At 42.4% G+C, this 26,528-nt stretch overlaps 1 protein-coding gene across 2 annotated transcripts in view; it reads left to right on the forward strand.

The window, feature by feature from the left end:
- The window catches only part of atrnl1a (attractin-like 1a), a 185,050-nt gene that overhangs the window by 27,668 nt on the left and 130,854 nt on the right, over window positions 1–26,528 (forward strand). For both annotated transcript variants that reach the window (XM_041050639.1, XM_041050640.1), the window contains exons 5-16: window positions 332–540; window positions 3,111–3,285; window positions 3,411–3,498; window positions 5,217–5,463; window positions 8,042–8,225; window positions 10,146–10,300; window positions 18,440–18,524; window positions 20,083–20,294; window positions 21,718–21,836; window positions 22,111–22,227; window positions 22,807–22,939; window positions 26,333–26,520. In XM_041050639.1, the coding sequence (XP_040906573.1) occupies window positions 332–540; window positions 3,111–3,285; window positions 3,411–3,498; window positions 5,217–5,463; window positions 8,042–8,225; window positions 10,146–10,300; window positions 18,440–18,524; window positions 20,083–20,294; window positions 21,718–21,836; window positions 22,111–22,227; window positions 22,807–22,939; window positions 26,333–26,520 (1,912 nt within the window). The remainder of the gene's footprint in view (window positions 1–331; window positions 541–3,110; window positions 3,286–3,410; window positions 3,499–5,216; window positions 5,464–8,041; window positions 8,226–10,145; window positions 10,301–18,439; window positions 18,525–20,082; window positions 20,295–21,717; window positions 21,837–22,110; window positions 22,228–22,806; window positions 22,940–26,332; window positions 26,521–26,528) is intronic.

Consider the following 26,528-nt stretch of genomic DNA (forward strand, 5'->3'; position numbering starts at 1 on the left):
GTTACACTGAATCCTTTGGTTTCTGTGGGTCCAGCAGTAGAACCCCTTTCATATATCCTATAATCATTTGATCCATTGGTAAAATTTAAATATTGATCAGTGGAACTTTAAATATTTTCTTCTCTATGTTTTTTAAAATGGTAACTTTATGTTGTCACTGTTTTTTTTTTAACCGTTGTAATTAGCTCAATTAGTATTAATCTCGTGATTCACAGAGTCCACACTGTGGACACATATGTGGATGCTCCTCACAGTCACGTCCTCTCTGTGCCAGTGGTCCTGTGTAACCTTGAGGAACATCTTGGACTTTCTGTCTAATTGTCTCCCTCAGGATAAACTCTTGTCCCAACAACTGTTCGGGCCACGGCAGATGCAGCACGGCGAACTCGGTCTCCGGTCGCGTGTACTGTGAGTGTGAGGAGTACTGGAAAGGAGAAGCCTGCGACATCCCGTACTGCAGAGACAACTGTGGCAGCCCGGATCACGGCTACTGTGACCTGACTGGAGAAAAGCTCTGTGTCTGCAACGACAGCTGGCAAGGTAAAGCTGCAGGACAAACAGGACGGCGTAGAGGACTGAATTTTATCAGGGAAATTAAAACAGACACGGATGAACTGAGGGAGCTTGTAGAGAGACCTTAGGTCTCACTGGGGTACAGTCAGAATTACAAGAGAGGGAGGAGGAGAGAGATGATGGAGAGGGCTAATGGAAAGGAAAAGGCTGGTGGGGGGTGGGGTTTAAAGTGCTGAACTCATTCATTATATCAGAATTTGATTGTTTCAGCAGTATTTTGATGACTATACTTCATAACAGTGAAGACGTGGTTCAAGCAGCACCTATACAGTGCAGCATGTAGCCAAGGTGATTAAAAAAATCCACAATTCAACCTAATTTTCTGGTTTATCTTTCACCCAGCACCTCACCCACTCAGTGCTTACACACATGATGTGCCACATTTCAAGAAGTGCATGTGTTATTGATGTACCGTCGTATAATCACTGTGGCATCTCTACAAATGAGGCCAGTGCCACTTTTATTTATCCTCAAACCAGAGCCCAAATTTCCCATGATGCTTGTCATAAAGAGGATCTTTTTGATGGTTCTGTTTTGTTCATTATTAACGTGAAAGGCGGGATGAAGGGGACCCAGACAAAGCGAGGAGACACAAAAGCACGACAGCAGCCGCCTCCCTGTTTACACCCAACGTAATGTTCTCTGCTTCAATATTATTTTATCTCATTAAACAATAGACGCGACATCCTGGGAAAGCTTTCTAATGATGTATGTGGCTTCATTATTTTCATTTTTTTTAATGTTTCATTTGTGAAAAATAAAAACATGCAGCAGCATCAGCAGCATAATGACACATGGGATCATGGTCTCTGACTGAAAGTAACTTTACACTGACGTTCTCCTGTTTGGAGGAGAAACATATTTCATTTCTACTTTTATTCCTGGTGATAATTCTAACTCTTGTCATTGTGAACCCCTCTCTGTTTAAAGCAGGATAGACTCTGGCTTTTTTGTGTTTTTCCTCCTTACATTACTTCATTGCTGCCTTTTTATTCAGGCCCTTCTCGAACACACTGAAATGAGTCTATTACTTTGCAGGTGCCGGCAGTTTTTCACTGTGCACCTGCAGCTTGGAATAACATGGAGAACAATCTAAAGCTTATCTCATTTTTATCCTGTGAGCAGTTTTTAATTTCGTCTTATTTCACGTCCAGCTGCTCTTGTTTTAGTTGAATTTTAATCTCTTTATTTACTCTTAAGCTTTTAGTATTTGGCCTTTTAATACTTTTAGCATTTTTATCCAGTTTCTTATTTGTGTTTCTTGGTGCTGGGATCTTTTATTTATATTTTACTCAGGTTTATTGTACATCAGTGCCAAATATGCAAATTAATATCAGTATTCTATTGTTTTTATTGATGAAAATGTTTAATTATCCTCTGCCCGGTGCCATTTGTCTACCCCTCAAACAATTCAGAACTAATATTATTACATAATAACATTTTTAATATAACCGCACCAGACGTTCCTGTCTTATATTAGAAGGTGAAGCACTGCCCCCTCCTGGACTAAGCACAAACAGAAACAGCATGAAAGGAGTGAAGCCACTTTCTGCTCCGATAGTGTTGATTTACAGTAAATGCAGTATTTCAGCTGATTTTGATTTCTTAGGTTAGATGAGCTGAAACCCACACTATGTATAATGTGGCAGTAAAAATGAAAAACCTGACGTAGATTTACATTTTTGAAGAGATTTCTTATTTATGTATCATTTCAAATTTTACATTTACCATGACCAGTTGATTTTTTATGCATGAAAATAAAACTCTCTTGAATCGTAATCTTTTTTTTTTTAAATTTGTCTGATGTAAGAATTTAACAAAACCTCAATTTTCACAAAAAAAACAAAAACAAAACAAAACTGTGGGACAGTCACTTTATTTTTACTGCACTTCATAAATGTTGTGAGTGACGAACTATTAAAAAAAAAAAAAAAAGCAGCTGGAGGTCAAGACATCAGCGGGACAGAAAGATGTGTGTGTCTGTGGGGTAATGAATCAGGTGGGCACAGCATGAGCGCAGCCATCTGAGACACAAACAGCGCGGATAATAAAGGCGCTGGTCACCATGGCAACCGCCATTTCACAGCAAAATATATGTTTTTGTGTTAATGAAAAGAGGACGCCGTGCCATTTGTCCTTCGCTCCCTCCTCTCCTCTCACCGCTCCACAGATACATGCATATGAAAACAGTTTGCATCAGTGAACCTGTATTTTTTGCTGCTCATGTTTGTGTTTCTCTCTCTTTCGTTACCTGCTGAATCATGAACATTAATCAGATCCACCTGCGTCATCAGAAAACTCCTGATGATTTTAGTCTCTTTGACTCCCTCGTATCTGAGGAGCAGAGGGGACGAGCGGTAACTGTGAGCAGCTCCTAAATCCCATCGCTGTTTTTACTTTTTAAATACAAACACGTGCAGCGATGGCGACGTGTTTCCTGATCAGTGAAAGCACTGCTGCAGCTGCTTTATCCAAACCAGAGCTGTACTGTAAACTATGTATGATTTCTCTCCTCCACCCTCTCCTGTCGACCTCAGGTCCCGACTGCTCTCTGTCTGTCCCGTCCACTGAGGCCTTCTGGGTGCTGCCCAGCATCAAACCATCGGCACAGTCTTTGGGTCGGGCATCCCATCAGGCCCTGGTGCACTCTGGGCTGATGTGGGTGGTGGGAGGCTACTCCTTTAACTACTCCAACTACCACATGGTTCTCAAGTAAGCATCTGACTCAGCAGCCTTCTGAACCAAAGGGCAGAAATCATTTTCAGAAAACACGTTACTGATTTTAACTTTTTGATCATCCTTTTTTTTTTTTTTTTTTTTTTTAAATCTTTCCCCAGCTACAACCTGGAGACCAGTACCTGGGACACGGTGCCTGTCAGCAGCGGTCCTCTCTACAGATACGGACACTCACTGGCTCTGTACCAGGTGACACAGCTGCAGCTGTTACATTACACTAACACCACAGAGAAAAGCTGATGCATATCGGGTGATCAGTAACAAAGGCGAAGCAGGCAAGTTTGTAATTAGCAATTTTACAACACACGCAGACCCACACGGATCTAAATGTAGTACGCACTCGAGAAGATGAAGTTGCATATTTGAGCTTTGGTCTGTGGTCGTCCTCAGTGTCTGTGGGTTAAACACACAGGTGCACAATACACTGTCCGTACAACACCTGTCAGCACCAGTCTGCAGCTCTTATATCGACTCGTTCATGTTCTTACCTTGAGAACGTTCCGTCATTGTGAATGATACAACTTGTCTGACACACACACACTTTCACACACACGGTGCACAAACACATTTGCTTTTCTTCATCGGCCCAGCAGTAAGGACATCACTCTTCCTGCCAAGTTTCCATCAGCCGGACATAAAACTGGGAGCTTCTTTCTGCCTACCACCCCTGAAGTGTGTGTGTGAGTGTGTGTTTGTGTGTGTGTGTGTGTGTGTGTGTGTAGCCACAGTGTGAACAGTCTTGTTCCATCAGGAGATGCTCAGTGAACGAATCTGTCAGATTTACTTTACTAAAAATAAAAATTTGGCTATAGCTCATTTTTAAAGTGGAAGTTAAAGACCATTTTAGCATCAGTCAAGTCGAGTCAGGTTTATTTAGAAGTTATTAGAAGAAGTTCAGGGCGCTTTTCACACAGAGCAGGCCTGTACTGTACTCTCAGCATTTCCCCATGAACAAGCACTTGGTGGCGACAGTGGCGAGGAGAAACAGCTGGTTCGACAGAGAAAGAGGGAGGGAGGAGGAGGAGGAGGAGGAGGAGGAGGAAGGAGAACATACAGATTTGTTGTTGTCCTCGGAGTTCGCTTGATCTTTCAGGTGTAGGCAAACTGCTGAGTCTTGACCTGGAGAACATGAGGTTTAACAGCCAATAAGCTCATCCAAAAACTGAGTTTTGAAACATTTTTATGCTGTGAGTCGCTTCATAAGACTTCATTTATTTATTTATTTATTTTTAAACATTCCACACTTTTTGAAAGACAGACCCATTAGTCATCTTACCTGTGAAGAAACGAGAACATCAGAATCATCCATGCGTCCCCTATTGATCACTCACTTCACCGTTTGGAGCATCAAACGATGCGTCACTGTCAAAATACTGGGACACGTGCTTAATTTGTGTGGAAGAAGTCGTTTGATGGTGAAGGACAGGAGGGAGAATGAAGACAAATCTCTGTTCCGCTGTGATGAAGGACAGATTTGATCCAGAGGAGGTCAGTGTGCCTGGACGGAGCCTGAGGAAGGTTTGTAGGCAGCAGTGGCTCCAGCTTGTTTACTGCACAGGAAACTTTAACTTCAGACTCTCACGCTGAAGGAGCGACTTCATCACAAAAGTTTGTCGCCTTCTCATGAAATGTCTCACACAACAGGACAAAGCAGACATGCATGTTTTATTTTTGTAACGGAGACATCTTCACGTCTCACCCTTCACTTTCACACTGATATTTTAAGAGTAGTAGCTGCTGCACTACTATCACTAATGTAATTACTTGATAGTTGCTTGACAGGGCTGCAGTGATGTGGAGTAATGTATAAGTCTGATGAAACCTGTATTTTATCAGAACTATCGTTCGTCGTCCTTGTATTAAAAAGTTCCACTCACTCATCCCTCTCTGTCTTTTTCCTCATGCAGGACAACATCTACATGTTCGGCGGGAAGCTGGAAGCAGGATCGGCTAATGTGACAGACGAGATGTGGGTGTTCAACGTCCCCAGGTGCACCTGGTCACCACGGAAACCTGCCCCACCTCCCCCCTACGCCCTGGAGGGACACACTGCCCACGTGGTGGAGCTGGCCGACGGCGAACCAGTGATGCTGGTCTTCTTTGGCTACTCGCCGATCTACAGCTACATCAACAAAGTTCAGGAGTACAACCTCAGTAAGTTCACCTGCTGACGCCGCGCTCTTCGATTTTTTTTTTCTTTGTGGTGGTTGTTTAATTGTTTTTTATTGATGGAAGTCAAACACAGTCGCTCTTCAAGTTGACATTTACCACAGGCTTTATTCACACTGGTGTTTGGATTCATTAAGTGCAGTGTGTTTTCAGAGAGACCACATAACATTATTTATGTTTTTATTTATGTTGACAGGGAGGAATAAGTTTGGGTGGCCATGTTTTTTTTTGGGATGTTCTCATTCTTAAGAAATAAAGATGTCTAGGTGAAATACACAGCGGAGCACAATGAAAAACACTGACCTCTTCATTTCTACCAGACTTGATTATTAGTGAATTGATTTGGTTATAATCAAAACAGAATCACACGTAACGCTCGTGATGCCTTAATGTGTTGGACACAGTCCACAGCCTGAAGACAGATCCAGTGCCGCGTGGAGATGCATCTAATAAACCAAACCACGAAGCGATGACCAGGCTTTTTCACGCAGCTCCTGAGGTTTTAGCTTCAGTTTCTTCTTTCTTCTAAAAGGCATGATCAGTCAATCTCAGAATTACGCCTCAAATTATTCTCCCCTCCCCAGAAACTTCACATTAAAGAACCTCAGACTTCTGGTCTGTGGGCTGTGCTCTCTGTAGCTTGTATCACATTGCATATTTGGACTCTCCTCCTCTTCACAGACTTTGGGCCTTGAGATGGCTGTAGTATTTTCTTGTCCTCATACTTTTGGCCATTTAGTCTGCTTTTACATTCATTTTTTGATTCCCCCCTTTGGCCAGTAGATGGCGGTGTCGTCCAGCGTTGTAAATTGGAAGCTGATCTTTGACACATATGGAGAGGAAAACACACACCTCCATGCTCATGTACACTCCATCCATTAGACACACAACACACACACACACACACACACACACACACACACACACACACACACACACACACACACACAGAAAGCGGTCATTAAGAAGAGGTGGCACCCAGGCCGGAGTGTCTGGGAGAAGACAGTGATTAATGAATCCACTGCATTCACTCACATTCCTGCCTCCCTGAATTCTGAATGTCCTCCTTTTCTCATCCCTCCTTCTTTCTCTTCTTCTACATCGTCTCACCCCTGCTCACATCCCCTTCGTTACCTCCCTCTTTCTATTTCCTTTCATCCGCTGGCCCCAGTTTCTGACCCCCTCCGTCATCGCTCCTCCTCGGCCCCCGTTGTCTCCCGCTCCTCTCCCTCACCTTTTCCTTCCCTCTCACCCCTTATCTGTCTATCACTTTCATCTTCACCCACTTTTATCTCTTCCTCCCTCCTTCCCACAGCGTAAGCCTGCACTGAGCATCATTAGGCTTCAGAGGGAGCGATTGAGTCGGTGTAACCTGGAAATGAGCAGAGGGGAACAGAGGCGGTGTAAAATAAGAGATAAAAGTTTTTAATGACCACTTGGAGTGGCAGGTTTGCAGCAATTAGCTGCCAGAGATGAGATAAGAGTTGACCTTCTACTTTCTTGTTGTCCTCTCCTAGCGGCTCCTCTTCCTATCACTGTTTCTCTTGCTCTCTCTTGCTCTTTTTTTTTTCCTCTGAGCCTGTGTTCTGCTGTCTGTTGCTGACTTTCCTTTTTTCATTTTCCTCTTTAATTTCTCAATTCGATGCATTTCAGCACAGTGTTTATTAGCTTGGTTTAATCAGAAAATGTTTTTCCAAAGCAGCAGACACCGATCAATATCAGATTTCTGAAGCTCATATTTGAAATTTAAAAATATCTTTTAACAATGAAGCTGATTACTTATCATTTCTAATATTATTTAGTAATAATATTAGTGGCCGTTTGTTTCCTTGTGTCCTTTTTACTGGTGTCATTTGTTCTTCTCTACACCTGTTTCTTTCTTTTCTCACACCCAGTGTGGAGGCCATGTTTTTGATTTTTTTTTATGACTCATGCATGTTCAAGGACACATGAATAATCAGAACTTTACTGGTTTTCCTAAAGGTAGAATTAAAGCTGTCATGTATATATTAAGGTGCAGATAAAATGTAGAGGATTGCAGGGAGATATTCTCTCTGAGTGCTTTCTAGTTCTTTTTGTGTGTTAGTTTCTCAGTTTTTCTCCGGTTCTCCTTCAGCACTACTCGTGGTCTCGGGGGGGTTTACAGTTCCAGATGATGGCACCTTTTCTCAGGCTTTTGAAGTTCCTCCTCCTTCTAAGCCTTTGTTTGTTGTGTTGTGTGTTTTCTTTATCGGGGCTGCTCAGATGATGTAATCCCTGCCTGTTTTTAACAATATTTTCTATGCACCTGAATTAATCTGCATCACGCTGGTCTAATAAAAGGGAGCTTTTAAATTCAATAAACTCGCTTACCGTTTGGCTCGCTCTCTCCGTCTCCCTTCGCCTCTCTTCCCTTTTCTCTGTCTCACCTGCAGAATTAAAAGTGCTTTGCTTTTTGGCATGGCAGTGAAAAACCGAACTCGCCAAAGCATCAGAAACTTTTTTCTAAGTGATCTACTTTGATCCTTCTCCATGAAATCTGCATGAATCAGACCCCTCTCTCCTCTCTGTGATTGTGTCTCAGGGTCGAACTCGTGGCAGGTTGTGTCTGCTGGAGGCGCGGTGGTGCAGGGAGGTTACGGCCACAGCAGCGTGTACGATGAGGCCAGCGGCTGCGTGTTCATTCACGGGGGATACAAGGCACTTAACAACAACAAGTACGGCCTGGTGGACCACATGTACCGCTACCACATCCACACGAGGACATGGTGAGAGCACAGAATAAAGTTTCCCGTGAAAACACGTCTGTATTCTCAGAAAACATTTTGGTGGTGAACAGATATCGATGTCCTGCAGGAAGAATGAAAAGCGTCAAAATGAAAATAGTATTGACATCCACAGTGACAACCAACTCAAATCCATTCTCTAAACCATTGTACAGAGTTACAGGGAACTGGAGCCGGTCCCATCATGCTCCAGGTCATAGACTGGGCCACCAGTCTGTCTCATGGCTGACACATTTAGTCACATAAACACATTCATGTCTTTTGGTGAAGTTATTATGTAGAGTTGCGATGAGATTGTTAAAATGTTGCTTCCACCCTGTTGCTTTACAGGCAGCATAAATGGGCTTTCACTTCATTTTAAAGCTAAAATCTTTTTACTTACTAACTTATTTACTGATATAGAAGTTAATTTGGGAATGCAGGACTTTTTTTCTCTCAGAAACAATAATACAATAAATCTGATGATAATACTTTTTCTATTATTATATTATGTATTTCAACCTAACAAATATAGTTATTAACACATTTTATGGGAAAATTCTGTTTTTTTCTCAGGTTTGTAGCTAATTTAACTTTTCTTGATGAATCTTCTGAACAGAAATTTAGTACCTATACGTATGTGAACTCTAAGTGAAATCAGCACGTTGGAGTCAGGGAGAGGAGAGGAGGGTGAGAATAGAAGGATCTGACAGGAGGTTTGACCTCGGATGACTTCAGGCAGATGGACGGGTGAAAGAGGATGCTCGGCTCAATCAGTCTCTCCTGTTCACTTTGTCTGCGAGCACATGCGTGCACTCACACATATGCATCACATCCAAACACACACATGTGACCTGCTGTCTCTCAGTGACTCTCACTTTCCAGCTGGAATTTGTTGCCGGAGTCAAGTGTCACTTGACTTCTGAAATTCCCAGACGGAAACATTTCTGGGTATTCCAGTTATTCTGCATCGTCTGTCCTCTGTCAGCAAAACGCTCCTGACAGGTCATGACCATGACACGATAGAGTCCTGTACATGACATCTGTATGTTAGTGGTTTCCAACTGGTTCAACCTCATGTTCCACAACTCTCTTTATCCAGTAAGACTCTGTTCTCACAATGGAAACTGTTCATATACTGGGTTTGAAAGGTGGCTCTGAATTTTCATTTAACAGGTCACTTTAGATTCAGTTTAGATTCAGAGTCATTACTATGGATTAAAATAAATCATGTCCAGATTAATCAAAACATCCAAAGAAACTCTCCAAACAACTGCAGTTAACACATATATCAGGTATATTCCAAACCCTTACAGTCTTGCTTCAATACAACAAACTACACCTGACTGTGATGACTTTTTGCAGAGACATAAACAAATACACTGATTCCATTTTTATTTTCTGGAGCTTAAAGTTTCCAGTTTTCACAGACAGTTATGTTCCGTTGTTTTACTTGTGGGAGCGTTTGTTAGATCTCTGATCAGTTCAGTTCAGTTTTTTTCCCCCTCTGTTTTCCTGTAAGACCTGAAGGAGAGAGACTGTGGTGGAAAGTCAGAGTTTCTGCACAACACGAAGAAGCCACAGATAGCCATCACAGTTGGCCTCCACTATGTGACCTTTGACCCCAAGGGGGTCACACACAGCAGACTGAGACCTCCTACAACGTCTGTGTTGAGTGTTTCTGTGTGTGTGTGTGATGAAAGAACAGTTGGTACGAAGGGCAGTCACCACGAGCCAGGTCACCCGCTCAGACAGACACCATCAATAATGTGGCACCATGGAAATAATGTCACACACACGCACACAACTGACAAATTAACGCTTTAATAATACCTCTCACGCTGCTGAGTTACACTCTTTTGTATGTGTTTCCACTGATATGTATTTGTGTGTGTGTTCATGTGTGTGTCTGTGTGTGTTCAGGCTGATCCTCAGAGAGAGTGGCTTGGCGCGGTACCTCCACTCTGCGGCGCTGCTGAGCGGTACAGTTCTGGTTTTTGGGGGAAACACTCACAATGACACGTCGCTAAGCAACGGAGCCAAGTGCTTTTCTGCTGACTTCCTGGCGTATGATATCGGTAAGAGCGAGTTTTAAATAATCACACACACACGCTGACGCTGGGTTTTGCAGCAGGTGTAACAAATAGTTTTGTATGGTTCTGCTCATATTGAAAATCAGATCGAAACTCTCCTCAGGGATTTATCCCGGTCCACCTCTCTGACCCAGTTCGCCCTGCCCATCAGAGCACGGTCAGAACAGTGTCCATGCCAGCTGAGTTCCAAAGGCTTGGTTCGTACATTAGTTTTGATTCATTACTCTTTCGATTGTCAGCTGGATAATGGTGACAGTTCTTTCTTTGTGTGTGTGTTTGTACCTCTTTGGAACAAGCTGTTCTCATTGCACTGCACTCTGTGTTACTATTAAGAGGTGAGGAAAACCATGTGCTTCCTTTGTTACACACAGAGTTGCCAGCTCCCGTTTCCTTACGCCTCCATTGTTGGTGACATTTCAATCAAATGTCTATATGAATAAAGCTTCAGAGCGCTCCGAGAAAACCTGAGTCGAAGAGCCTATTTCCTTTCAGATGATACATGATCAGGTCTTGGTTTCTATATTCTCAATAATAAAATTATCCAACATATTCACTATATTTACCACACTACATACTGTATTTTGATGTGATAATAGTTGAGGGTTACATACAGTACATGCACCATGACTTTTTTCTGATTAGTCATTCAGAGTGCCTCCTCACACCCAGAAACACACATGCATACAAATGTTGTGTTCTTACTACTGATTTGCTAGTGTGAATTAGAATCGTGCAGCAGCAGCATTTGATGAAATTCCCTTAATGGTGCGTACTGTAAGAGGGAGGGAGGGAGGGAAAGACAGCGAGAGACACTTACAGTAACAAAGACAAGAGACAAAAAAATAATCATCTTGAGGGCAGAAGAGTCTGAGAGGCAGAAACCAGGAGTGTGTTAGGATGCGGAGACTGCTGTAGAGTATGGATGATTAAGGATCCCATTACAGAGACTGTTTCCCACCCCATGACAGGGACAGAGAAATGGAAGGATGAAGGGAGCGCTGGTAGAGGAAGAGAGGGATTACACCAAGTCTTCACAGGAGAGAAACAACAGGTAGCAAAGAGATTAACAGAAAGAAGACAGAGGGAGGGATTGTGTTCTGTAACTGTATGTTAAGATGAAAGGATGGCTTATGGTTGGAGAGATGCTCCTTCATACAGACGTGGTTAGTAGATCAATAATCACAGGGACAGTTTTATTGCCCTCTGCCATCGGACTCGTGTGAATGTGTGCGTGTGAATGGATGAAAGACTTTGGATAAAAGCACCATTTATCATGTAATTCCTGATCACTAGTTCGACAAGAAAATCTGAACTTAAGAGCCATTAATTAGCTTTTCTGGACCTTTCAGTCATAATCAAAGTTGCATACCCACCCGGTCAGGTGAATGGACCCAGGCCTGAGACAGTTAAAAGCTGCAGAAATAGCAGAACCTTGAGTTACAAGATTTTGTTTTAGTAAAAGTGCATTGAAAGTTTTTTTTTCTTTTTTCTGAAGGTAGTTAGTATTTTGTATTTCTGGCATCATCTCCCCTTCCTCTTTTTCTTTCTTCTTTCTTGTCACTCTCTGCTGTAAATTATCTAATGAAATGAAAAATACCAGGGAGGATATTGGTGAGACAAAGCAGTGAACGCGAGGAAGCAGATGAAATAAGAGAGCAGAGCGTTGAGGAAGGAGAGAGGGATTTGCACTGAGCGGGAGAGAAATAAAGAGTAAATGAAGGAGGGATTTAGGGAGAGAAAAGGAAGCACTGAGGATGGTGAAAGAGAATTACCTAAAGACAATAAAGGTATGCCAGGATAAAGCAGATAATAAGCTTGTGAATAAAAGGCAAATTCAAAGGTAATAAACAATAAAGTATTTGTTTCCAGAGCGTCCCACTCTTAATGAGGTTGGAAACAGCATAGTCTTGAATGCTGTGCTTTTTTTTTTTGGCCCATCAACACTCACAATAAATGTGTGTATTTACATGTCCCTCATCTCTGTGCAAACACACCCGTCTTTATAAATATCATCAACTTTATTGTCCACCAGCCAGCTCTCTCACTTTCTGCAGAGTCAGAGAGAGGGAGGGAGGGAGGGAGGGAAGGAGGGAGGGAGGCTTCAAGTGATGGTTGAAAGAGAAAAAACAAAGGAAATGAAAAGGATGCTATAGTGAGAGATGCTGCTTTGAATTCAATCAATCTGAAGTGGAAGTGGTTATTAATGGTGCTCCTATATATTTGTATTCATTCTTGTGTATGAGTTTTATCTAGCTTTATCTAAAAATGAACCTTTTGAACAAGAAGAATCAAGTTTTAAATAATGTCTAAATTGTGAGTATTTGTGGAAATCCTTATCTGATATGTGATACTGAGCTTTCAGTCACATATTTTAAATCCTCCATTCTCAAAAAGATCATAGATTCTGTTTATGTCTGCTCTTTTCCAGAGTGTAAAATTTGTCCCTGTGCTCTGTGATGATAATTCCAGATTCCAGATTGTTAGAACATTGATTGGGTGAATACTTTTGAATATTTTCCCCCGTTTTCCCCTCGTCCACAATATTATTTATCAAAGGATGGTTTTTAGCAACGTGTGGCAGCTCCTTCAGGCGTTTACGAAGCAGGTTCACAGGAGAAAAAGATTCACAGATCACTGACTCAAGCCACAGAGATTCTCAGTGCCCATTCACCCAGGAAGGAAAAGTGCTGGTTTGTATGGACAGTGTGTAGTTTGTGTTTGGTAGACCCCACACACCTTGTGCTTTTGGCAGCGTAATATCTCTGGTTTGATTTTAGGTTTCCAGCTGGGCCAGATAAAGTCTCACATTGCTTTATTGACAGCTTTTATATTGTTTGCCTTTAAAATCACAAACAACTTAGATGTAGGATGTATTATTAGTAGGATGTAAGACTGATCAAAATAAAGTTAACTCAGTGGTATGGTGATATAGGAAGGTTCCTCCATCTTGTTAAGGTTCCTTTGAGGTTCTTCATCCAGGGATTTATATTTTCTATAGGGATTTATAACTTAAACTCCTGATGGAGCCCAGTGAAACGTTTTAGCATACACAGGTTCAGTGATTGACTTCAGAATGATTTTAAAGGCGCATTCAGTTCCAGCTGTGTTAAGGAGATGTTTGTTACCCAATTTGTAAAAGTTTTGTTTAGCAAACAGAATATAGAAAAAATGTGTTCCAAGCACTAACCGGGACACAACAAGGAAAACAAAAGAGAACACAAAATCTCACCTTACCTTTATGTTATTAAAGCGTACAGCTTTAGGCAATACAAAACAAATCGGTGTAAATTCTCCATACTGGAATGCAACTAGGGATGCACCCATCCACATTTTTTCACTTCCAGTCCGATTCCTGAATTTGGATATCTGCCGATACTATTCCGATACCAGAGCTCTGTTTGCTTTAATATTATTATTGTTGATTTTATATGATGCTGTAATAAATCTTCTCTACAGGCAAGTGTGATATGTACAAATGTATGCATGTATGTCCCAAAAGGCAACCTGAGGTAAGTATAAGGTCAGAAAAGAAAGTCAGAAAAACAGGAAATCCTGTTTACAGTCAATGTTTATTAAATTCAAGAGATACCCATAAAGTGTAAACCTTCTCTTAGACTGACCCTCTCCAAATGAAATAGAAATAAAAAGGGCTGCTTGATCTGATCAGCACAAATTAGGTACACTGGCTCTTGTAGCAGCAAAAAAAAAAAAGGTTTTTCAAATCTCAAACATCCCGAGGGACGGAAGCTCACTCACGGTTCATTTTCTCCCTGCTGTACCTGGAAGGGACATGAGTCTGTGAGTAATATATTGTTGGTGTGTGAATTACCTGTATGACTTACCTTTGGTTTATCGTTTGTGTGTAAAAGTTAACAGCGCGACCGATGCTAATGCGCTAGCCCGTCAATGGGATTCTCCATATTGTGTTAGCATCGAGCTAACGGGTACTTATTACCACTTGTAGGTCGCGACGGAGCTTCCGCCCCTCGGTACAACGGCTTTGTAAACATCGCCCGTTGCTGTCTTGCTTTGTTGTGTTCCTACTGCAAAATATTTCCACACAGCGACATGTTGTGCTGAAAAGTTGGTTAGCCACGGTGCTGCTCTCTGCTCGCCTGCTAGCTGGCTGCAAACTGTGGAATGGATTTCCTGAACGGCGGCGTGTCTCAATGAGACTGTTACAGAACTTTCTGACGGGATTAATTACGCTGGCTAACATATCATCCAACACCTTCGTTTATTAGCAATAACATGCTCCACAACCGAGGTGTCTCACTGTGCGGTCTGGCTCCTCGTTGTCTGTGGGGTTAGCTCTGCCCATCGTATCATTCCTCGGGTCAAGATCATTGCCTTGGCTAGCGTAGGTAGCATTAGCATTAGCACTTCTCTCCTCTTACGTCCATCTTTCTTTTAATTCGTTTAAAAAAATGCCCAGTGACGTTAGATCTAGACATTCAGCAGTAACAGAATTTCACTCTCACCTGCAGTTCACTGTGCGTTTCCCCCTCACATTTACACGGCTCTTTCCAGGAAATCGACGGTTCCTTTCTTTGAAATTATTTTCAAAGATGTTTTAGAAAATCACTAAGCATTTCAAATTCCCCTAGATTATATAATATCCTGCTTTTTGAACAGGAGTTTTTGTTCTTTGTCCATCTTTTCTACTTCCATCATACTTCACTCTCTTCACACGTTGTAGATCTCTCCTCTCCTCTCTCCTCTGCCCTCTCTCGTCTCTCCAGGAGATAATTAATTAGTTCCACCTGTGGAAGTCACTTCTCTCCCTCCCTCATTTCTTCTACATTTGCTCCTTCGTTCCTTCCTGCCTCCACACTTGCTGCGAGCAGAGGGGTTTTGAGCACTAATTTGTTTTTGTTTTTCTGCGCTAACCTTGGAGGGGCGACGCTGTGTTATTAGCTTCTCCTGCTCTTCTGCTGCCACACATTAGATTCAGGTTGACACGGAAGGCACTTTTCATTTGGATTTAATTCTCCCTCTCCCCCTTCAGCTCTCCCTCTCCCTTCAACCCTGCCCCCCTCACACTTCTAATTAGATTTAGGGGGAAGATGAACTCTGATTAAAATCGCGGTCCTTTCCAACTTGACACACCGCAGGCACACACCCATACACTGCTACACACCCACACACACACACACACACACACACACACAAACATACACAAACACACACCTGACACACACACACAGTCACATGGCACAGCCTGTTGAAAGGCTCAGGGCAGGCTGAGAGCTTGTTTGGAAGATGTTGGGAGCTGTGATATATTGGAGGAGCAGACAGCGACTGCCGTTCAAACCTCCTCCTCCTCCTCCCCCCCCCCCCCCACCCTTCTTCATCAAGACCTCCATTAGTGCAGATCAGATCAAACTGTCAATCAGCCAGGCCTGCCTGCCTGCTTCGATCTAGACTCATGATTTCTCTCTCTGTCCCACCATGCATTATTAACACAGATTTTCTCATATCCTGAGAGGAAATTAAAATCTGTGTTGATGTGTGTGTGTGTGTGTGTGTGTGTGTGTGTGTGTGTGTGCCTATGTATGTGTGTGTGTGTTGTGGCTGATAAATATCTGTTGAGCCTGCAGTTCTTTGGTGGACAATTTGGCAGCTTCAATCTCAGGGAGGGTGGTTCAGGTGTGTGCGCCCAGTGTAGTCAGAGGACGGGATCATAAGTCACCGAAGCTGGATTGTTTTTCCTTTTATCTAGGCGTAGAAGTTTTCGGTTGTGGTTGGAGGCTGGAGGTTGGAGGTCTTGTGTGTGGGTTTTTGAAACTTCACCATGATTGTCATCATCATCTGGGGACATGTAACACTATCGCCAGACTGAATGTTAAGTTTGGATGATTCTGTAAAACCTTACTAACTGTTTCATACAACATTTTGTGACAACCAGATTTATCCGTGTTATATCTGGTTATAGTAATGGTAATGGCTGGCTAAATGTTAAGGTTAGGCTGCTGATGACAGAGACGGGTGTCATCACCACTCCGTGACGAGAAATCACTTAATTTACAGAAGAAAAGATGACAAAACGTTTCATCAACGTCACAACTGTGGAGTAAATACATGGTGGTCCAAAGGCTGTTTTAAATCATCCACACTGCCAGAAATACATTTTCTAGTTTAATATTTATGTTATTCTTTGTCTAAAACTAGACAAGGTTAAAATGAGTCCAAAAAAACTCAAACAGCAGATTGTAAAACTCTCCTCAGATCATTTAAACTCCCACATGCCCAAAAACAAATCTGACCACATGACACTGGTGTCCCCAGTATTAAAAACTGAATTTCAATTATTCATAAGTAACAACAATTACACACTATATTGTGAAAATCAATACTTTTTAAACAAACAAACGAAAAACACCAAACTGCATTTAAAAATGGCTTTAAAAATAGGAGCTAAGTTGCCAGGCTTCCACCGCTAAAATTACTGGGACTGTTTTCAAGGAGCAGAGCTCAGCTGTGTGACTTCCCAGCAGTACCTGAGCTTATTTTAGCACTCAGAGTGCCAAGTGCCAGAAGTGAAGAACATTTAAACTTTTAGCAGCACGTATGGATTTTAGTTGTCAGATAGCAGTGCACACCTGGAGCCCCTGCTGACTGATGACTACCTAGGCAGAGGTGCCAATTTGATTCAGGGCCTTACAGGTTATATTAAAGTACAACTGGCAGAACATCTGTGTCCACGCAGGATCCAGAAATAGATTCTGTTACAGATTCAAATCCCCAGACTGACTTGTCAAAATATCTAATGTTAATTTATACAACCCCATCACCCGTCAGAGCACTGACATTATACAAGCATGTGAACCCAAGAGTACAATAGCAAAAAACAGCTTAGTTTTACTTTTAGCAGTTTGATCGTTGTGGTCTTCAGTGTGAAAGTCTCGCGCACACAACTTTCCATCACACAACTCGACCTTCACACTCATACAGGTGAAAACACCAGTAGTCTACACAGTGGAGGCGTACTGAATGTGTCAGCGTGTCAAGATAAGCCACACATCACACCGCAGCCTGAAAAGCTGAACTGAGGGAAAAGACACCTCTCTTACCAACTCTGTTTCCTCCATACAGTTTCCACCAGCTGCAGCTTTACCAGGCTCAGCGTCAGTCTGGTTGGCATGTTAATATGGCTGACCTTTAACCCCTGCTAGCGATGAACTCATTGCTCTTGGTGCTGATTAGAACGACCCCTCTCCTTCTATCCTCCCATCGTGTCCTCTGCCGCATCCCTCGCTCTTAAACAAGGGCTCCCAATTAGCACACCGCTTAACGAGGTCGTTAGCAACCTGGCGTCCCCAAGTCCCCAACTCTACCGGCTCCCCGTTAACGTTCAGGGAAGGCTCATCTGGCTAAATGGGACATTTACACTGACACACCACAGACACGCACGCACACACCCACAGTCATTTCCATATTAATATAATGGAAGCACATAGGGGTCATTAAAACATCAAAGAGTTGTAAAATCCAGACAGTAAAATACACAGAGCTGATAGCTCCAATGATGACTAGTGAGAGAGAGAGAGAGAGAGAGAGAGAGAGAGAGAGCGGTACTTTATGATGAAATTTTATGAAGTCATCTCTCAGATTATCTTCCCTATCTTTTCCTTATCACCATAATTTTACGTGAAGAGGTAAGGATAATGAGTTCTTAGTCCACGTGATGAAATTAGGGGAGCGGGTTGAACTGTGGGTCACCTCTAGTGCTCATTCTTCTCACACACATTAATTTTGGCGCTCCTTAATCCAAAAACGAAGAAAAGAAGAGAAGATTTCTAGAAACGAGGAGTCTCATCAGTCTGTTCACACCGTTTTTTTTTTCATGGTTAATGTCAACAGTAAAGAAAAGGTTTTCCTAATTTGCCGTTGAAGAACTGCACAGAGCCCTGACCGCCGCCCCATTCACCACCTTTAGGATGAACTAAAGCTCTTCACTGTAAGCCAGGCCTGTCACATGAGCAACGGTCACATGACGTCTGGGTGTAGTATTTTGGTGTCCACTTACATTTGGCCATAGACACACCCTGTCAGACACACACTCACAAGCACAGAAAGTTAAATTTGTGTATTTAGGTGTTTGTATGTGTGTTTTGTCCTCAGCTTGTGATGAGTGGACTGTCCTCCCCAGACCAGGGCTGCACCGGGACGTCAACCGCTTTGGTCACTCTGCTGTGGTTAGCAACGGGTGAGTCCCTTCCTCCCATACTAGCTTACTGAAATTCATCACTGCCAAACTTCAACTGGGAGAAACTTTTTTAAAAAACTCACACAGAATATCTGAGTACGAAAGCATCTCTGAATTTGCTTGAGGTTTGTTGCCTTGCTTAAGGACACATCAGCAGTGTAGTTTCTGATGCACAAATCTGGGCAAAACTGGCAAATCTGCTAAACCGCTCAGATTTAAATATGCAAATAAAACCCTCCTCCATTCACAGTGCATTATTCCTCGGTACATTTTTGCATTTCCTTGATGTCTTCCCGCAGTGTCCTCTAAGTTTTGGAAGCACAGAGAGTCTCGGTCGAGATTGATTGTTTTATCTCAGTGTTATATTTAGTTTTAGTTTACACTTCTCTTGTCACTTCTCCCTCTGCTGGCTTCTCTGAAGCTCTCTGTTCAGACTCTGTGTCTCTGCCTCACATGTGCACAGTGTATTTCTCTTTATTACCCTGAGAGCTCTATTTATACCTTTCCTTTTCTTGAATCTGTATCTTTCTCTTTCTGTATTTTTCTTGCCGCATTCACACAGAAATGTTGGTCAAGTCAGTTTTTCCAGCCTGGTGTTGTGGTTTCTAACAGAATGTGGTTTTTTGAATCACCGTGTTGTCTCCTGACAAACTGCTCAGCCTGACACTTACAAAGACAGAAGGCTGCGTGGAACTGTTTGAAAAAAGGAAAATGCAGCTGTTGTTGATGCACCTTGTTTTCCTCAGCCAGTGTATTTCTTTTTTCTTAACCTCATAAAAAAAAAAACTGCAGATAACTTCATATCACAGAGGTTTCTCAGAACATGAGTCACCAGTCAGAGCACAGGACATTTCATAGGTAGTTCAAATACCAAAAAAAATGTATTTAATCAAAAATCTTAATCAGTCAGATGAATCAAAAATCATTATTTGTGGGGAATGTGTTAAAAGAGTTTTTGATATAAGTCAGCATTGTTCAGAATCCTTTTTTATAAATAATGTAGGTGTGTTTAAAAAAAAAAGAGAAAAGTAGGAGGAAAGTGAGTGTGTTGTGTCTTGTTTTTGTTTTGTATTTTGCCACATTCTAAAACTGTAATTTTTATATGCTCTTCAGAAACATATGATAGGGAAAGCTGTGCCTGTTTGTCGGGAAAACTGATAATAAAAAGGAAAAAAAAAATCCGAATGACAATAACTCAAACTTGAAAAAGTTTGGAGGAGTTGGATCATGATGCAGAGTGAACGGAAATAATGGTCTGACCCTTTAACACCATTTACCCACCAAAAAGTCAGCTTTGAGCACAGAAATGTCAGCTTTGAACTTCAAAAGGCCAGCTTTAAACCCAGCTTTCTCTCCCCAAACCAAAGTTCAGGTTGATTTTTGAAAGGTTCTGCTGTTTTCTTAACATTTCTTCAACTGTCTTCATCTCTGCAGGCATATCTTTTCTCTATAAAACCGGTGCAGCCACGCTGTAACTTCTGCTACATGCCGCTTCCTTCCACAGCTGTATGTACAGGCTCCTTGTGATTCTGTGTAATCCTCTCTGTGTCTTCTTCAGCTCCATGTACATCTTTGGAGGTTTTTCCGGCCTCCTTCTGAACGATGTGCTGGCCTACACCCCCCCGTCCTGCCAGGCCTTTTCTAACCCGGCTCTCTGTGCTGCTGCCGGACCGGGCCTTCGCTGCCACTGGGTCAAAAGTTTGTGTGTCCCCTGGGAGCCAGAACCACCTGACCACGCTCTGCCCGCTCCGTTTTGCCCTGCTCGACCTGGTGCGTTACCCCCGTGGTCCTGTCTGCTCAGCTGATTCTTTGCTGTTCATCCACGTCTGTTACTTTCTTCTTAAATATTCTCCCTGTCATGTCAACATTTTCCCTGAAATGCACAGTATAATCACACAGGAGTGCTGCTCCCAAAAGACCTATCTTTTCAAAAGAATCATAATTATTCTCAAGTATTTGGCTTCTGAGGTTAGTTTGCATAACATAATTATGGGAACAGAAGGTCAATGCTGCAACAGTTACCTCATTTTAAAGTAATTAAGATTGGTCCAGACCACCCCCCTCCTCACCCTCCTCCCCCCTCTCCCTCATCTGTTTCTGCCAGATGTAGATGCAGAAGCTTTTCCAGGTATTCTGCTTCAGGCAGCTCACTGCAGGTTTAAATTCAAAGTAATTATGATAATGGTTGTTCTTTCAATTTTAAATAGAACAATACAACACATGGATCGACCGCCTTAAAGGACCGTACCAATGGCTTTGCACGCGTGAGCCCATTTACTAGAGATCACATTTATTTTATTTTACGTTGTTGAAATATTTATGTATGTTTACGCTATTATCGTAGTACATTAAACTCAGTTAGCATATACTTGAAACTTGCTTGGGTAGTGTAACCCATCACAATGAACATCAGGATTATTTTTTGTTACGTTATCATGATTAAACTGCCTTATCACAGAAACATTATTTAACAAATAATAACTGAGATCCAGATAAACTAACTTTGAAGAATCTAGCAGTTGATTTTAATTTTTGTGGACATAAATGAAAAACAAGGGCAGACTCGAGAAATGGTCAGTGAACGGTTGCAAAACTGTAAAATGTAGGTATGTGCTGGTTTAAAAAAATCCAGACGTGGTCCTTTAAATGTCCCAGATCAGTGTTCAGCTTCTGCTCTAATCTCCTGTGTATGTTTATTCTCCAAATGACTGAATGACCGGAGTGAAATGAAGCAGCATGACATAACTTTCCTTCACATGTGTAAATACCTGTTGATGACATCCAAACATAGAAATTACATGTTAGTTTACACTTCACAAAAGCATTTCTGCTCACACATGGTCACCACATGAGTCTGTCCTTCAGCTTCCTGATATGAACCAGATATTTTTAGCCAGTTGGACACGTTATTCAATGTTTCTCATAATTTTCAGACTGACTTTTCAGACTCCTTTGCTGATTTTGAGATTGCAACGATTATAATTTCGCAGCAGGCAGATGCACATTTCCTAACCCCACAAGAAACAAGAGCAGTACTCTCCTGCAACGTACTACAGATGTAGGAATAAAAGATCTGGATACTAGGACCGCTGTAAATTACTAACTACTATGAAACTATAACCTGATCTGAATTGTTTGTGTTTTTATGGTGTGTGTGTGTGTGTGTGTGTGTGTGTTGTGTGCCCTCTTCCAGACAGTACGGACGAGCAGTGTTTCCACTTCTCAGACTGTGCGAGCTGCACTGCCAACACCTGGGGCTGCCAGTGGTGTGAGGAGAGGAAGTGCATCTCTGCATCCAGCAACTGTACAGTGGTGAGTTCGAGCGCGTTTCAAGCATGTTGAAAAATTCAGATTTAAAAGGAAACATATCTGATAATTCAAGGTGTTTGTGGTTTATATGAATAACCTTTACTTACTGAGCTCTTTCTGTTCGTTGTGTTTTCTCTCTGTCTCTTTCTCTGTTTTTACTCCCAACCCTGCTTCCTCTGTCTTTCTTTGTATGTGTCTGCATGTTGCTTTTGTGTGTTTGTGTGCTTGGCTGGATTTAAATACGAATCTCTGTGTGTGCGTGTATGCATGCGTGCAGCTGACTCTGGAGCTGGCCCGGCAGCATGGCGGCGCTCTGTCTCTGTCTCCCCCTCCGTCCATGTTGTCTGAACATCAGCTGAGCTTGTGGAAGCACGGAGCCCGAAGGAGAGGACATGTGTGTATTATTTGACACTTGACACTTGTTAGGCTGCAGGTCAGGTCTGGTCAGGCTGGGCTCAGAAGTCAGAGCAGGGCCTTAGGGAAAATGGAAATTGGGGTGAATCTAAATCCAAATTTACATTTAATTTCTAACAACTTTGAGTAAAAATGATGTGAAGAAAAATAAAGTTGTTGTTTCTGTTAAAGGGTTATATAGGTAAAGTTAGACATTTAGAAAAAGTCCATCTCAATATAGTGTGTCTCTCATATTGATTTCTCTTTTCACTCTGCATGTTCTGTTTGGCTGTTTGACTCCACCGTCACACTTTATTCATCTTTGGCTTTTTGTTGCACATCATATTGATTTGCCCAAGTTTATTGAATCAGCAGAAGAAAAGGACGCTGATGATGAAGCTGAACTGGACTGATATTGTTTCCTTTGTGTCTGCGTGCGTGCGTGTGTGTGTGTGCGTGTGTGCATGTGTGTGTGTGTGTGTGTGTGTGTGTGTGTGTGTGTGTGTGTGTGTGTGTGTGTGTGTGTGTGTGCGTGTGTGCGTGTGTGTGTGCGTGTGTGTGTGCGTATGTGTGTGTGAAGTTGGTGAGAGACTCGTCCAGGTGTACGCGCAGAGAGGAGCAGGAGTGTTTCAGACTGGCCAACTGCAGGAGCTGCTCTCTCAATGTCAACTGTCAGTGGGAGCAGCAGCAGCAGGAGTGTCAAGCTCTGCCCGGTGAGGAGACGCACACGTGTGCACACAAGCAGAGAGAACAAGCGCGCAGCTCACCACACATGCACACACACACACACACACCATCAGGAATGACACAAAGCATCTGCATGAAACCTACGATTTCTCCATCTCAGTATCATCCTGGTAATGGCCTGATCCTACAGAGTCATTCCACAACACAACAGATCCTGTGTTTTTTTTTTTGGTTTTGTTTTTGTTAAGGACATCGCTCAAGTTAAATTCATGCAACTCATTTCAAATCTCAGGGAAGAGAAACTTAGTTTATAAGCTGCCTCCTGAGGCAGGATGAGGCATTATGCAGCAAAAATGAAAACACCTTGAGGACCTACACACACACACACACACACACATACTTACATAAACAGTTCACGAATAAACTGCAGCTTCATAAAAGCTGTGTGGCTCTTTTGATTATGTGTGACACTGGAGTGAATCCTGTTGATTGATATATTATTAAGAGTCTGGCAGCTTTGCCTTCGCAGTCCTTCTGACGATCGTCATCACCTCTGAAGTCATTATGCTTATTTTATTTTTGAGCTGTTGAAAGAATGCTGCCTTCTGATGAACATACAGCACAGTACGACACACACACACACACACACACACACACACACACACACACACACAGAAACAGGATTTGCATGTTGCACATGTAGCACAGTAACTGCCTGCATATTTTTAGTGGTCTTCACAAATAAACACCCTCATACATGCATGCAGGCATGTACACGTACGGGATTAGCATACATTCATGAACACACACTTCAGAATATGCTCTCCACCCAGCTGCAAAGAGAAGTAGGCCAATTAGAAGTGTTTACTTGATGTTCTGAATATGGATCCTCGGCCGACTAACGAACTGGAGTCCACAAAGTCCTGCTCGCTCCTCTGTGCTGTGAGCATTTAGCTGGAGCTGCTCTCAGTTTGACTTTGGTGCTACCGTGACTAAGGGCAAATGAAATACCCGTGCCATTTGAATCCACAAATGATCCCGTTTCATGGCGTGCCGCTAAGGGCTATCTAGCTGGTTCTGCTTAGAACTGGGAGTTTGCAGTAGCTTTAAGCAGCGGATGGTACTGTGTTTGCTCCCTTTCCTCCATCCTCATCAAAGCCCTGTAGCCTGGTACATATGTCCTCCCCCTCGGTTTGTTATGAGCTATTGCTGAGTTAAGGCAGCATGAACGTGGACAACTGGGTGATAATTCCAGAAAATGTGGCTTTGTTAATTTGCAGTTAGTACAACTACATATCTAAATCTGGGCAGAACTGTGTAAATCAATATTTTTTAGCATTTTTTGCTACTTTGCAGCTAATCGAGATTTTAGATTTTTGTCCACTTCCCATTTTTGCGGGTGTGCTCCCAAGTGCTGTGTTCTCTTTGCAGACTTCAGCACCGGTGTATTCTCCAAATACTGCGATGAACCACATGTCAAAACAGGTGGTGAAACCGCTTTAAGTTGTACATCTTTGATATTCTGTTGAGCGGCAACATTACTGACATAATGTTTGGCCTTTTTTTTTTTTAACTTTGCCACTGGAACACAAAGCACCTCACTTCCTGTTGTTTATTAACTTTCATATGATGATGAAGCTTGAGACAACAATGATCAGTTTTTCCTCCATTTTGTTTAAAACTCATTGACGTGTTGAAGAGGAGTGAAAAACGTTTTCTCACGTTTCCCTTGTTGCACACTGAGTCTTTGACTCTTCGGAGTTTCGATGGCCTGTGTCGCGTGTTGTCATGCAGCTGAAAATGATTGGCATCCTGTCTCTCCTCCAGTCTCACATGTGTGTGCATGAACAGGACGTATTGTTCCGTTAATGCCGGAGCCTTTCTGTGAGTCACCGGCTGCACAAATGAATAATACGTGCAGAGAGACATTTTTGTGTGTGGGTGACGGTAAGAGACAAAGCCTCTGTATTTTCTGATTTAATGTTCAGATAAAGCTGCTGTAACAGTGTTTCTGGGATGAACTGGGTTAGTGGAAAGTAGCTCCACCTCCGTGGCAGCTGCGACCTTTTCTTTAGACACCATGTTATGACTAATTATTCTAAATGGCCTGACGTGTTTATCTCTCTTTTACACAAAGACTGTAACCTAATCTACCTATTTATTTTTGTACTCGTCTTTTTTTCCCCTTCATCTGCCTCTCCTCTCCTGTTTTAGTCGATTGTAACCCATTTCTACTGTTTGGGAAAAAAAAAAAGAAAGAAAGCAGGAATTTTCTATTCTGTATCATTGAAAGGTTGGTGATGGAAGCCATTATGGGCCTGTGAATGTAGTCAGACCAGGAGTCCAAAATAAACACCAGGGGCAGAATGGCTTTCTTCCCTTTCATCCTGGCAAATTGAACAGCCTCTCAACTTTTACAGTGTCCCACAAGACGCTACCAAGTGACCCTGATAAAAACAATGAGTGCATGTATCCCACGTGTTACATACCTCTAACGTCTGGGAAATCTTTTGGTCACTGATGATTCAGGTCGGTACAAAGCCAGAATGTGGTCTTTGATCTAAAACAACAGCGTAAATCAACAGTTACATCAACGTCTAAATATAGTTTAATAAGATCATGTAGGAACCGTTTGGTTTAAACCTGTTTGATTATCTGCTGATCGTGGCACAGTTTTCTCTTCAGACACATCAACATTAAATTCCAGTGTCACTCCTCTCTTATCCACCAGTTCCCCTCAGTGATTTTTCCATCTCTGCCTGTCACCCAGGGTTGCCAGGTCCTGGGGCAACTTGTGGAGTGTGTAGATTTTTTTTGTCTCCTGACTTGTTTTGCACGCAAATGACAAAAGACAAAGCAGCAGGCTAGTTGGTGCGTCAGTGAAATGTTCTACACCAGAGGTTCTCCACCTGGTGTCCTCAAGAATGTTCCAGAGTGTCTCCAAAAAAATGGGGAATATTTTTTTATCCATAGAGAGGATGTATAAGACACTGTTCTGTTCACAGGTTTCACACTCTTCACTGTTAATCTGCCAATCTACAGTATAGACAGATGGAATAAGTAAATCTTATCAGACAGGATATCTGAGTCTACAGAAAGGCTGAGCCGCTGGTCTGCACCGCAGAGCTGTGTTTTATTTATGATATTAAACCGTATCTAATTACACAAAACCATTTTAGGACCTAGGTGAAAGAACTGTTTAGGGAAAACTGCTTTTAATGCTGCTGCACTAAACTTTTATGGTGTAACTTTGTAGATATTACATTTGGCAATGATAGCAAAGCTCTTGGACTTTAAAAGCAGTGTGCAGTGTAGCAGTGTAACAGCCCAAATAACCAGTGGATTTCTGATTACTAAGAATCCACGTTAACCCAGGTGCAATGACTATGGGAAAACAGTAAATGTGCCTTTGTGTGCAGGCCAGCTGTGTGGAGAGGGCTGGCACCATGTGGAGGACGCCTGCCTGAGGATCAACTCCAGCAGAGAGAGCTACGATAACGCCCAGCACTACTGTAAAAACCTCGGAGGAAACATTGCATCTTTGCTCACAGACAAACAAGTCAATTTTGTTCTGGAAGAGCTACAGAAGCACCAGCTTCAGGACAAGGTGGGTGG

This window comes from Toxotes jaculatrix, chromosome 11 (assembly GCF_017976425.1).
Source record: "Toxotes jaculatrix isolate fToxJac2 chromosome 11, fToxJac2.pri, whole genome shotgun sequence".
NCBI classification, from domain to species: domain Eukaryota; kingdom Metazoa; phylum Chordata; class Actinopteri; family Toxotidae; genus Toxotes; species Toxotes jaculatrix.